Source organism: Rhipicephalus sanguineus, unplaced genomic scaffold (assembly GCF_013339695.2).
Source record: "Rhipicephalus sanguineus isolate Rsan-2018 unplaced genomic scaffold, BIME_Rsan_1.4 Seq3539, whole genome shotgun sequence".
Classification (NCBI taxonomy): domain Eukaryota; kingdom Metazoa; phylum Arthropoda; class Arachnida; order Ixodida; family Ixodidae; genus Rhipicephalus; species Rhipicephalus sanguineus.
This window is the reverse complement of record NW_023615081.1, coordinates 7,413-22,189: the sequence shown is the minus strand read 5'-3', so window position 1 is coordinate 22,189 and position 14,777 is coordinate 7,413. Positions and strand designations below refer to the sequence as shown.

The window sequence follows — 14,777 nt, the reverse complement described above, 5'->3', positions numbered from 1 at the left end:
CGGACAACTACGGCGGCAAAAACGGCTGGTGAAATGATCTCACAACAGCTTTCGCTGTAAAAATTAGGAGGAAACATGCTAAGAAGTCACTATAGTTTAGCTCTCCGAATAGTTTATGCAAACTGTGGATGTTTCGCATTTCTTTGAGAAATTTGAACAAACGGTTTCTCCAGCCGACAACTACAAATCGTTTTCCATGATACATATCAATATGGAAGTTAAGACACTTTTTGCGTATTTGTTAATAAAGAATTATAGCATTATAACCAACTATACCTCAGCTGCTGACCTGAAGGTCGCGGGTTCGAACTCGGCAGCGGCGGTCACATTTCCGTGGAGGCACAATGTAAGAGATTTCGGCCCACGTCAAAAAACCCTAGACAGACGAAACTTTTGGAGCCCTCCACAATGGCGTGGCTCATAATCATATCGTGATAAAAGCCTAAACATTATAACAAATTATGCAATACTTCATTTTGCCTAAACATGTGCCTATAAGATAGTAAAAAACTAATAACCTGTGTTCACACTCCTTCAAAAAACTGTCCGGAAATTGGCATTGTACGTAAATGCAAGCAGAGCTTAAAATGAGCCAAAGCGGTTGCACAGTTCAGCAAACAACAACTTGCCATTAAGTTCAAGGTACACACATGGACGCAGGGATTTTGAGAGGGAATGCACCTTTTTAGAGCCAGAACTGACAGCTTCTTTCAAGTGGTCAACCTCTTCAAAGTTGGTGATATGGTACACATCCGAGATAATAAAAATTTCGGATGTACCATCCACTTTAGAAACGTCCACTATGTGTTCTACTCTTGTGTACTCACCTCCCACCTTTAAAACACTTGAATCTCGTTTGAGGGTGGCGGACTTGTAATTCTTACTGTGGACTGTGCATTTAGGAGAACTTGCGTTTGGCCTAGTTGGTGCTTACTGTTTGACATTTTGACCGCACAAAAAAGACGAGGACAGAGGGAGTTGAAAATGAGTTGAAAGTTTACCGCCCGTGTCGTCGTACCTCCCTCTGTCCTCGTCTTTTTTGTGCGGTCAAAATGTCAAACAGTGGACTGTGCAGCCTTCTGCTGAGACCCGACTATATTCGTCAACTTTGACAACTCCAGAAATGTTTTCCATTATGTAATCTGACAGCTCCATAGAAGGTGCCTGCGGTCTTCCAAGTAATTTAAGTCTTGAATGTTTTCTCCTCTTTGCTTGGATACATAGCTCCTGGACTTCTTGCGATGCCATAGACTGAAGAAAGTGGAAGTTGTTCAATAAAAGGATGCGTGAAAGGATTTGAAAAGGAATACCATTAGAAGACGACACTAGATGTACCAGGTGCCCCATGTTGCTCTCAAATTCAAAGCACGAAACTGCCCAGAGTGGCCCGTGCAGCAGTACGCTCTTGGGCAAATGTAGTAACGTGTGCACATTCGAAGTCATTGCACCTGCACCATAGTGACACTGGGTCATTACCACAAATTCTGTGATTTTTCTGGTGCTGATATCTACATCGTCTGCTGTCACATGGCTCTTCAAGAGAGTGTAGACAGCAGACACCAAAAGCGCAAAATGTTCAAAAAACATAGCTTCCAAGATGCCTTTCAGGCACGGAAGGCTGTAATAAAGCAGCCAAGCCTCCCACTCAGACGCCTTCCAGTACTTCCTCAGTTTGAGAGACCTTGGCACCCTAATGAAACATAGTGGAGGTCTCTGGCTTAGGAGGCGACCATCTATTTCGGCTAAAGTTCTGGCACTCCCAATGTAATGCGCCTTGCCCACATTTGAACACCAAATGTCCATCATCTGGCGCACGACACCAAGCAAGACAGTGTGCATATAATCGGGACGAAAGCTCCACACAATGTCGAAGCCAGGGACATTGATGAGAGGCGAAGGTCCTTTTACACCTCTGATGGAGCTTTCAAGGTCTGCTGCCGTTTGCATGTCTGCCACCATCATAGCTGCATCTCTGTCTTTAGCAGCCACGGAGACGGGATACTTGACACTACCTGCACAATGAAACATGGTTTTTAGAGCACTCTTCAGATATTCGACAACTTCACATGACACATGCAAGGGTGGGTAATAATACTGCACCTTCAATGAACTCTCCAGGGTGCAGGCACCATGAACAGCCATAGTAACCGTTAAACTGCAAGACATTCTGCATTGAAGCCCTGGCTGGAGCATCTGCAACGCCTGTAATGCAGTACACCTAAAAAACAACAGCAAGTTACTTTTTTTAGCTCTAAAAAAACAACCTAAATAAATGGCAGCGTTGATAACATGAATCAACGAAGGTAACGTAATTCATATCAACTAGTACAAAACATAAACGTTCACAGCATGCAATCAGAGGTATTATTATTCACATGAAACATTATAAAACAAAAAGGATCACAGTAGTGTGCAGAAATAGCAATATTTCAGAGGCAAAACCTTGACATTAACTGCAACAAAAAAAAAAAGGAAGAGAAAGAAAAGGAATTAAAGTTAGCCTGGGAGGAGAATGCAGTCCCTGGTTTCGAGAGATGAATTTCAAGGGTCAACACTGCAATAACAGATATACTCTTACATACCTTTGAATGCAGCTGTTCCCCATTATGGCTCCAGTGAATTCCTTCGGAGGAAAGCTCCTTCATCTGTTCCGCGAACGCCTCAAGAAGTACAGTCATATCAGGGTGCTTTGTGCCGTACCACAACAGAGCGCAAATAACGTTCCTCCAGCGAATGTGCGGTGGCAGCTCGTTGATAGTCAGATGCACCGGCCAGATAGAGTAGTTCGACGATTTAAACACGGGACTTCCGTCTGCATTCACAGTTAATGTAATGTCTTGTCTCCTGCAGCCAAGCGTCTGTCGTTGCTTCTTGTAGAAGGCGCCATCAGTGATGTCTGTCATCGCGTCCGCGATGTTTTCATTCTCTCTACGTTTGCTACTCACAGATTCATAAAGTTCTTGCCTTAAGGTATCGTCTGCAAGTAAAGAAGCGAGCTGCTTTTTCAGTGGCAAGCTCACGAAAAAGGAACCTTTTTCTGACAACTGGCGACCAGTGTGGTGCTTTCCACAACACGTGCCAGCCATTCTGTTGCGCTCTTCTAAGCTCCCGCCTGTCTTTGCTAACAGACGATGACACTCTGGACAGTAGAAGAAGAAATTCATCTCTTCTGGTGAAGCTCCAGAAAACTTCCTGAAGAGGTATTTGCTGTCGGGTAGTACATCAGTTCCCAAGAGTTGGTTGCTGTACTTCAAGAGATCCTCAATAGCAGTCCATGTCAGTCCGTGCTTTATAGCGAAGTCAATAGCCAGCACAAGAGCGTCCCCAACAGACAGTTTGTTTCCGCTGCCGATAGGACGCTGAAACTCCATCCGAAAGAAGCTGGAGCTGGCGAAAGTGTTGGTTGGCTGGGCTGAGCTTGATTCAGCACATGGAGATTCACCATCACTTGCGGTTGATTCATCTTCAACGATAGAAGGGTAACTGTAGTCACTGGTGTCTTCTGCCGGTTCACTTCCACACCGACTATCCGGGGATTCAGGGCGATCTGCGGTTGCTGTAGGCGTACCCGAATTAACGTTCGAATCAGGCTCCGCTGAACTTGGTAGCGCCCTTTTTTCGTATCTCGTGCAACGTCGATCTAGGGAGGGAATCATTCCTTGCTGCAGGCTCGAGGTATCGCTTGCGGCTTTTTCTGTTCGCACTCATTTTTTCGGTCGTTAATTCGACACGGCTCACGAAAAGCACATAATGCTTGCAGTTGGCATTATAATGACGGAAAAATCAAAACACGTCGATACAACTAAATGAACGGTAGCAACAAAGCGCGTGGTTTGCGTGCTTGTCTTAATGCTTGGCTTGCACTAGTTCTTTAATTTTTCAAAGCCAGCCATTTTGCGTGCCAAAAGCATGGCGCTCATCCTGTTGCCTCTGTTTCCTTCTTCGCTGTAGCCTCTTTTCTTCATGCTCAAACTGAGCTGCGCTATACCAATACGATATCATAATGCACCAACTTGCCCAATCTGCAGTACATGGCCAAAAGTACGTCATTGCCGCCATGTTAGCCATGTTGTTGAAAATGGCTATGTAGGCTTATACATAGCCCATATCCAAGCCAGTGCAATCCATCCTTATTGTCCCGATTCGATGGCTGCCGCACTTTGTACAAATTTTGCAGCAGGTCGTAGCATGTTTTAGTGGTTTTAGCGCCTCTGTGAAAGCCTGCAAACAATTAAGTATTTAGTTGATGGCGCGGTCATCATGTCCACCGAAAGAATGTTCGCACTTGTGCGCTTCTTAGATGCATTCGATAAGAAGGAGTACGTTGTTCCAGCTAGTAACGTGAAAGATTTTCATCCTCGAAATGACCAAGATTTCAGCAACAGCAAGGTGTACACTACATTCTAGATAGAAGAGGAAAATCCGGAGAACAACAGACCATATCCGTCCCAAGTTCTCCTGCTGGCAAGTAAGTAATCGACCAGTGGTTACTACCGTGTGCATCGCTTGTGTGCGCTGGTAGTAGCCACGTGTGTAGCGAGTGCACTGAAATAACTTTATTCACTCGCCAGCAAATTCTGCTGAAATCCCGTGTTTGTTGGCAGAGTAATGCGAAGTTCTACTGCGTGCACTGTCGCTGTACAGTTTGAGCATGCAAAAAGTACATGTAATGTAGTACAGCATCGGAAATTTCACATGCGCCTCCCAGTACCTTGCATATTTTAGCACATCCACTTTGTTGAAGCAATAAACTATCCGTTTTAGGTGTGTACAAAAGTTATTTCGTTTTGTTCCAGCTAATTCACTGGCATTATATCTGCACTCATACAATATGTACATGTGCAGTTATCATTTTCATCTACTTTCGAAGAGAGACGTTCTTTCAACACTTGTGTAAGCCTCATATTGAGATCGTCTTGATTGCACACTTTAAGTACTCCTCACTCATTTAAATCAAAAGTGTGATGTAAACTGAGCCGACAAGCGCAGCTTGTTGTCAGCAATATTGGTATAAACATTTTGGGTGCACAAAAGTTCAGCTTGCTAGTTAAAGGGTTAATTAGGCACTGGGGCAAAAAGACATGGATGCTATAACTGCATGTTTTGTGTGCTAAGCAGCTAAGTGTTGGCTATGTTCGATTTGTTTAGGTTTGTGTGAGTGAGTTTTAACAGTTCTACACTGCATCACAGATTCTAGAGAAGAGCTGGAAAATAAAAAAGCGAACACGAGACTTCGCGGAGGCGTGATCAACCCATCAGACATTGAGATAAGAGGTGGCAGCGAGACCGATGCACCAGCATCACAGAAGCGGGCATCCAAGCAGGTAGAGTGCATGAAATTTTTTTCATTGCCACTTACTAATGCATTCTAGTTTCAACATACCTTTGCAGGCCAACAAGAAAGCGAAACGCAATGGGGAAGAGGCTAAGAAAAATGCCTATGCAAGCATATTAAAAGAACACATGCGGAGCTCCTCACAGAAAAATGAAGCCGCCCGTGCTGCTCAGGCATGTGTCCTTAAATATTTGCTTATGCCATATTTATACGTGCAAGTTATTACGGTACAGCTCTGTTTGCAGGACTCCAGAAAGAAACGGACTCAGTCTGAGACCGATTCAGGAGCAGCACAGACGACGATGTGGTTTCCTTGAAAGAATTAAAGAGGGCGGAAGCAGATGCCCGTTACTGGCGCTCTAAATATGAGGCATCCTGCAAAGAAAATGCCGAGCTGCGGGCCATTATGACTTCAATGAGTGATAACATTGATGTTAAACTCTCAGCAGGTCAGTATAGTGCTATTATATTCATATGTGGAGTTCGATTAAATTTTCCAGAGTGAACATTAAATGATGTTTTTTTTTATGTTTTTAGTGGTAGAGATGCTAGAGTGCCAAAGAGTCGATCTTCCAAACGTGCAGGGGTCTCAAACAGGTAAAATTCATTACACTGCATGAATTATTTCACTTCTTTTTCTATACAGGGGCCTTGAAACAATCTTCACACATGCACTACTTAAGTAGACGAAGCCCTTGGTAATATTCAGGCCACAGTTTAAAAGCTTCATATTAACGATGGTCTACCTTGGTGGTTGCATTTTATCGAGGCGAAATTCTATGGAAGGAAATAGTGTCACATTATTTTCCCGCATGTGCTTCCTGTTTTTTGTAAGAGTGCATGCCTATTGTCAACCATTCTTTTGAATGTAACTGCTCAAAGTGATTTTATGTGTGTAATTTGAACACCTGACATTTGTGGTTAATGTTTTGATTCTGTGCTGTTCTACTGTCTGTAATTCTCATTAGCCACTTGAAGTAGGTGTTGAATAGCTCTATGTCTGTATCTTACCTCATCGCGTGTTCACGTGGTGACAATGTTAAAAAAAAAAACCGTTCTCCTTAAATAATCACCCTTATCAGTGACGCCTCTAAATTACTTTTTTAAATGACTTCTGCGACCTTGAGCGTATCTATCTATCTATCTATCTATCTATCTATCTATCTATCTATCTATCTATCTATCTATCTATCTATCTATCTATCTATCTATCTATCTATCTATATCTATCTATCTATCTACCTATCTATCTATCTATCTATCTATCTATCTATCTATCTATCTATCTATCTATCTATCTATCAATCTATCTATCTATCTATCTATCTAGCCGCCTACGACATTGTGCTCTCCTGGTCGCTTGGTTAATCGAATGTACACCACAGTTGGTATGGTGTAACATGACTGTATGACGAACATAAATGACAAGTCATAACATGAAAATCATGACACACATGTCATGTGCAGCATGACATACGTGCCACGCTCATGGGGCGCTGGCGGTCGTTTCGCTAGCTTGATCTACCCCGAAACTGGTATTGCGCGACGTGACTGTGTGACGAACATAAATAACACGAGTTAACACGAAAATCATGACACGCATGTCATGTCCCGCATGACTTACGTGCCACGCTCATGGGGCGCTGGCGGCCATTTCGCTAGCTTGATCTACCCCGAAATTGGTATTGCGCGACGTGACTGTGCGACGAACATAAATAACACGAGTTAACATGAAAATCATGACACGCATGTCATGTACAACATGACTTACGTGCCACACTCATGGGGCGCAGGCGCCCGTTTCGCTAGCTTGATCTACCCCGAAGTTGGTATTGTGTGACGTGACTGTGTGATGAACATAAAAACACGAGTTAACATTAAAATCATGACACGCGTGTCATGTACAGCATGACTTACGTGCCACGCTCATGGGGCGTTGGCGGCTGTTTCGCTAGCTTGATATACACCAAAATTGGTATCTTGCGACATGACTGTGTGACGAACATAAGTAACACGAGTTAACATGAAAATCATGACACACATGTCATGTACAACATGACTTACGTGCCACGCTCATGGGGCGCAGGCGCCCGTTTCGCTAGCTTGATCTACCCCGAAGTTGGTATTGCGCGACGTGACTGTGTGACGAACATAAAAACACGAGTTAACATTAAAATCATGACACGCGTGTCATGTACAGCATGACTTACGTGCCACGCTCATGGTGCGCTGGTGGCTGTTTCGCTAGCTTAATATACACCAAAATTGGTATCTTGTGACGTGACTGTGTGACGAACATAAGTAACACGAGTTAACACGAAAGTCATGACACACATGTCATGTACAGCATGACTTATGTGCCAGGCTCATGGTGCGCTGGCGGCCGTTTCGCTAGCTTGATCTACCCCGAAGTTGGTATTGCGCGACGTGACTGTGTGACGAACATAAGTAACACGAGTTAACATGAAAATCATGACACGCATGTCATGTACAGCATGACTTACGTGCCACGCTCATGGTGCGCTGGCGGCTCTTTCGCTAGCTTGATATACACCAAAATTGGTATCTTGCGGCGTTACTGTGTGACGAACATAAGTAACACGAGTTAACATGAAAATCATGACACGCATGTCATGTACAACATGACTTACGTGCCACGCTCATGGGGCGCAGGCGCCCGTTTCGCTAGCTTGATCTACCCCGAAGTTGGTATAGGCCTGACTGGCTGCCCAGGCGGCGCTGCGAAAACGGTGCTAAAAAGCGCCCCCTACGACAAGTTCTTCGGTTTCGAGTAGTCAGACAGGCGGCCGCATGCAGCACTAAGCTCAGATGCGCAATGGAGCCGTCGCTGTCGGTTGTGCTGCGCTTTGGATCACGGCCAGTTTCTGGCGTGGCTGAGTTCTTCAGGCCAAGCAATCTGCGTAAACGCAAGAAGCTCGTCAACGTCAAGTATGTTTACGACGTGCAGGAGATTGAAGGAACCATTTCGGCGCGCTGCAACTCGCAAGTGCAGCGAATCTCATACGAAGTTTTACGAGGCATGCTCGCGCGATTAACGACAGCGCATAAACGAAAAGATTGCTGTTAAGAAAGCCGACATGATTTGCATTACACGACGAAACGGAATCAAGAAAGGTGCAGTGACGAAGGCTAGCCGTCGGCGGCCCGAATGAGCGCATTCGCGTCGTGTGCCGTTTTCTGCCGCATTCAGTCGCAAACACACTTTTTCCCCCATGCACGGTCGTAGTTTTCAACATTTGCTTATAGGGAATTCGTCAAATTCTGTCAGCGTGCGGTGGCGGTCGAGAAGCGACGGCGCGCAATGTTTACAGCCGGCCGCTTCAGCGGCCGACTGTAAGCTGCCGGAAAAATCGTAGGCACATACGCAGGGTGACTCATGGCATCGTTTTTCTCGTTTCGCACGAAATGCCGGCTGCATATCCTCGTGATCGCCGTCGGCAGCCACGGCGTGCCGTCTGGACTGCACACAGGGAATATATACATATATAAACGCGTGCACGCGCGTACGAAAAGTAATCAGCACGTTACGTTGCAAACCACGTTTTGCTCGTGTACTCACTTCACGCGTCAAACGGCACGTATCCAGCGGTTCCGCCGCTCCACTTCGTACGGCTTTCAGGGGAACCAGTAAAACCGCACATTAGGATCCTTACCCCCATTTTCGAGGCAATTAACCACGCAACAATAACGGCGGCGACCGCGCTTCGGGACCGCGCGCTGCTCAGAGCCGTCGCCCAGACCACCTGCTTTCGGCACGGTTTGCTGAAGCAGGGATCGCTCGTCAAACATGTCAGACTCTGCAGGCATAGCGGACAAGTTCCTGCGTACGTTTTAAGCACTTTTTGAGCCTGAAAACTAGGCGCAAAATTAAGTAAAACGCTTAAAACAACTGAGAACTGCGTAACTCGCCGGTCGGCGTCCATTTTTGACTACCCAAGCAACTTCGGCGCACGCCACCAGGCTCCGCCACAGTACTCAAAACTCCAGCGCGTCAGCCCTATTGCGCGACGTGACTGTGTGACGAACATAAAAACACGAGTTAACATTAAAATCACGACACGCGTGTCATGTACAGCATGACTTACGTGCCACGCTCATGGTGCGCTGGTGGCTGTTTCGCTAGCTTATAATACACCAAAATTGGTATCTTGCGGCGTGACTGTGTGACGAACATAAGTAACACGAGTTAACATGAAAATCATGACACGCATGTCATGTACAGCATGACTTACGTGCCACGCTCATGGTGCGCTGGCGGCAGTTTCGCTAGCTTGATATACACCAAAATTGGTATCTTGCGGTGTGACTGTGTGACGAACATAAGTAACACGAGTTAACATGAAAATCATGACACGCATGTCATGTACAACATGACTTACGTGCCACGCTCATGGGGCGCAGGCGCCCGTTTCGCTAGCTTGATCTACCCCGAAGTTGGTATTGCGCGACGTTACTGTGTGACGAACATAAAAACACGAGTTAACATGAAAATCATGACACGCATGTCATGTACAGCATGACTTACGTGTCACGCTCATGGTGCGCTGGCGGCTGTTTCGCTAGCTTGATATACACCAAAATTGGTATCTTGCGACGTGACTGTGTGACGAACATAAGTAACACGAGTTAACATGAAAATCATGACACGCATGTCATGTACAACATGACTTACGTGCCACGCTCATGGGGCGCAGGCGCCCGTTTCGCTAGCTTGATATTGCCACGCCCACTTCTTGTTTTATTTTGAATTATTCGGGTTTGACTAGCAAGGACGTTTATCAACGATCCACGCTGTCCGCAAAGCAGTGTTCGAGAAGCTTCTCGAGATTAGTAGATCGTTTTGTTAAGATTGCGCGCCGCCCGTGAATGTTCTAGCTTTGTCGAGAGATAATGCCGCCACCAGCGATATTGCTGGAAAATTCGATAGCGCCTGTATAAAAGCCGACGCGCTTGACCGCTTGACAGTTGATCGACGGACGACGCCCTGTTCGCCGCTATCATTGTACAGCGTGTATTGCTGTAGTTCTAGTTCTCAGTTTCTCGGCCACAAGTTTGGCCAAATAAACAGTTTCATCTCGGACGTGCGGACTGTTGTCTTCGTTGACGTCACGACCACGTGACATCTGGTGGAGGTGCTGCTTCTTCCATGATCCGGACGCCCCCGCGAAGCGCTGACCCAAGCCCAAGCCGCGAGGAGGACGACGGCAAAGAAAACCCGGATCGTCGAGCAAGCCGCAGGCAACAAGGTCTACCGCCAGAGCACGGGCCTCTACCTGAAAAGACCCGGCAAACAAAGATCCTGACCTCGACCACAGCGACGATGACAGACGCTGTGCCGCCCGCACCGATCCTTCTCCGGACGCCCAAGGAGCCGCCAACCTTCCGCGGATCGTCGTTCGAAGACCCGGAAAGCTGGCTCGAAGCCTACGACCGAGTCGCCGTTTTTAATGCCTGGACCAGCGAAGACAAGCTAAGGCATGTCTATTTCGCTTTGGAAGACGCCGCTCGTACCTGGTTCGAGAACCAAGAGCGAACCCTGACAACGTGGGACATATTTCGCGCCAGGTTCCTCGCAACGTTCACGAGCGTCGTTCGCAAAGAGAGGGCTGAGGCTCTGCTCGAGGCCCGTGTGCAGATGCCGAACGAAAACGTGGCGCTCTTCGCGGAAGAAATGGCCCGGCTGTTCCGCCACGCTGACCCAAATATGCCTGAAGAGAAGAAGGTTCGTTTCCTCATGCGAGGAGTAAAGGAACAGCTCTTCGCTGGACTTATGAGGAATCCACCGAATACCGTCCAGGAATTCGTCTCAGAAGCCACGACCATCGAGAAGACGCTAGAAATGCGCACCCGCCAATATAATCGCCGATCAATCCAAGACAGCCCGGCTGTTCATGCGCTCGGCTCCGACGACCTGCGCGAAACAATCCGAGCGATCGTGCGAGAGGAACTGCGCAAGCTGTTGCCCTCACCCCAGCCTCAAGTGGACTCCATCGCAGACGTCGTTCGAGAAGAAATCCAGCAATCGCTGGGCACCCTTGAACCACCACAGCCTCAGCCGCAAGCCCTGAGCTACGCTGCTGCAGCCCGACGCTACGCTCCCCCGCCGCGCCCGCGTCAAGACACCGCATCGACGCAGTTCCGTCGCCAGACACCGCCGCAATGATCGACGCCCTACCGCCCACCTGGCGGCCAGCACTACACCCCGAGGAAGACCGACGTTTGGCGCGCCCCTGACAACCGCCCGCTCTGCTACCACTGCGGGGAGGCCGGCCACACGTACCGCCGCTGCCAGTACCGACAGATGGGGCTACGCGGATTCGCCGTGAACGCGCCGCGCCCGCAGCCAGGCGAACGGCCTCGCGACATCGACGACTACCTCACTGGAACACATTGGCAACAACGACGACCTTCCCGCTCGCCGTCGCCCGGCCGCTACATGTCACCGCACCGCCGGCAGTACACTGGCCCAAACCGGGGTCGGTCGCCTAGCCCGTATCCGGAAAACTAAGGGCAGCAAGCGATGGAGGTGCGGTTGCTGAACGACGAAACGTTGAAGATCCTCCGCCGTCGACGACGACGCCGCGACGAAGTTCCGAGCCCCCGCCGCACGCCGAACGACGTCCTGAAGACGAAACCTTGCGACCCGTGAAAGCAGACCTGACGACGCAACGCGGAAGCAGCGGTGCAAACCGACGTAGCCGTGACCCGACGCCGCGACGTACACGCAACGCGAGACGGCGGACTAGCGACCTCGACGTACTATTCGACGGACACAACGTTACCGCTCTCGTCGACACTGGGGCCGACTATTCCGTCGTCAGTGGGTCATTCGCCGCGAAGTTGAAGAAAGTTAGGACTGCTTGGGAAGGTCCTGAAATCCGCACCGCTGGAGGTCATTTGATAACGCCGGCTGGAGTCTGCACAGCAAGAGTCAGCATCAGTGACCGAACCTATCCTACGAGCTTTCTTATCCTGCAGCACTGTTCCAGGGACGTGATACTTGGGATGGACTTCCTAAGTGAACACGGTGCCGTAATAGACCTGAGATCTGAGTCAATAACACTAACCTCAGAAAAAGCGCTGCCGCCACACACGACGCCAGGAAAGCCCGTATTGAATGTGATAGAAGAGCACGTCACCATTCCGCCTCTCTCCAGCATCATCATTTCCGTCGGCACCGAAGAACACGCAGACCTTGAAGGTGTCATCGAGGGCGATCAGCACCTACTTCTCAACCGTCAGATTTGCGTCGCAAGAGGCATAGCCGAGCTGCGTGATGGCAAAGCAAAGGTAATGCTGACAAATTTCAGCCACGAATATAGGCACCTCAACATTGGTACGACGGTCGCCTACATCCACGAATTCGTGGAATCCAGCAATGCTCTCGCCCTCTTCGATGCTACCGAACCTGCTTCGACGAATCGACGAAACCAACCAGATTTCGACGTCAACCCGAGCCTCCCGAAGCACGAGCAAGACCAGCTAAAAACCCTGCTTCTACAATTCAAAGACTGCTTCTCGTCGTCGTCAAGAATTCGACAGACCCCAGTCGCGAAACATCGCATCATAACAGAAGAAAGTGCCCGACCAATCCGTCAGAGCCCGTACCGAGTTTCGACGCGAGAACGCGAGGCCATCAAGAAACAGGTCAACGAAATGCTACGCGACGACATCATCCAGCCGTCCAAGAGTCCGTGGGCGTCACCTGTGGTGTTAGTGAGGAAGAAGGATGGAACCCTACGTTTTTGCGTCGACTATCGTCGCCTGAACAAGGTCACGAAGAAGGACGTGTACCCTCTCCCACGAATAGACGACGCCCTAGATCGACTCCACAACGCCAAGTACTTTTCGTCGATGGACCTCAAGACCGGCTACTGGCACATCGAAGTCGACGAGAGAGACCGAGAAAAGACTGCCTTCATAACACCAGACGGCCTGTTCGAGTTCAAGGTCATGCCCTTTGGTCTTTGCTCGGCGCCCGCGACTTTCCAACGTGTTATGGATACAGTATTGGCCGGCTTGAAGTGGCAGACGTGCCTTGTGTACTTGGACGACGTCGTTGTGTTTTCCTCAAACTTCGACGAACACCTTCGACGCCTTGAAGCTGTACTTCAAGCAATCAAGACCTCCGGACTCACCCTGAAGCCTGAAAAGTGCCGCTTCGCGTACGAGGAGCTCTTGTTTTTGGGTCACGTGATCAGCAAGAATGGTGTTTGCCCGGACCCGCGGAAAACAGCTGCCATCGCTGCCTTCCCGCCACCCACCGATAAGAACGCCGTACGCCGTTTTCTCGGCTTGTGCGCCTACTACAGACGCTTCGTCAAGGAATTTTCACGAATAGCCCAGCCACTAACGCACCTGACGAAAACCGACGTGCCATTCAAGTGGGAAACGACGCAAGTCGAGGCATTTCAAGAACTTAAACGACGCCTTCAGATGCCTCCAATACTAGCGCATTTCGACGAAGACGCCGATACGGAAATCCACAACGACGCAAGCAGCCTAGGACTCGGCGCCGTCCTTGTGCAGAAGACCGACGGATTGGAAAAGGTCATCAGTTATGCTAGCCGGTCGCTATCAAAGGCAGAAATCAACTATTCCACAACGGAAAAGGAGTGCCTGGCCATCATCTGGGCTTCATCGAAGTTTCGCCCCTACCTCTACGGCCGGCCCTTCAAAGTTGTGAGCGACCACCACGCCTTGTGTTGGCTAGCTAACTTGAAGGACCCTTCCGGTCGCCTCGCACGGTGGAGCCTACGACTGCAAGAATTCGACATTCACGTCGTTTACAAGTCCGGAAGAAAACACTCTGACGCCGACTGCCTGTCTCGTGCCCCCGTGGACCCGCCGGCGCAAGACGACCAGGATGATGACTACTTCTTGGGAACTATAAGTGCCGACGACTTCGCTGAACAACAGCGATCCGACCCGGAACTCAGAGGCCTTATGGAATACCTCGAGTAAAAGAACGCCGTCGTTCCGAAACTGTTCAAGCGAGCACTGGCGTCGTTTTTCTTACGCAACGGCGTTCTCCAAAAGAAGAACTTCTCGCCACATCGAGCGAAGTACCTTCTCGTGGTGCCTCCAGAATTGCGACCAGAAGTCCTCGAGGCCCTGCACGACGACCCGACAGCAGGACACCTCGGTGTTTCCCGAACGCTGGCAAGGGTACAGGAAAAGTACTACTAGCCGCGCCTTGCCGCCGACGTCACTCGCTACGTAAGGACATGCCGAGACTGTCAGCGACGCAAGACACCGCCAACAAGACCAGCGGGCTTTCTTCAGCCGATCGAGCCACATCGGCGACCGTTCCAGCAGATCGGGATGGACCTCCTGGGGCCGTTCCCAACGTCGACTAGCGGTAATAAGTGGATCGTCGTAGCTACCGACTACCTGACCCGCTACGCCGAAACAAGGGCCC

The 14,777-nt window shown here is 49.1% G+C and overlaps 1 protein-coding gene across 1 annotated transcript; it reads right to left on the bottom strand.

Moving 5' to 3' along the window:
* Positions 1-582: 582 nt before the first annotated feature.
* LOC125756638 (uncharacterized) lies at positions 583-1,959 on the bottom strand. The gene is made up of 2 exons (XM_049411537.1): positions 1,062-1,959; positions 583-890 (listed from the first exon to the last, which is right to left on the bottom strand). The coding sequence occupies exons 1-2, from the start codon at positions 1,957-1,959 to the stop codon at positions 583-585; spliced, it is 1,206 nt and encodes a 401-aa protein (XP_049267494.1).
* Positions 1,960-14,777: the final 12,818 nt, after the last annotated feature.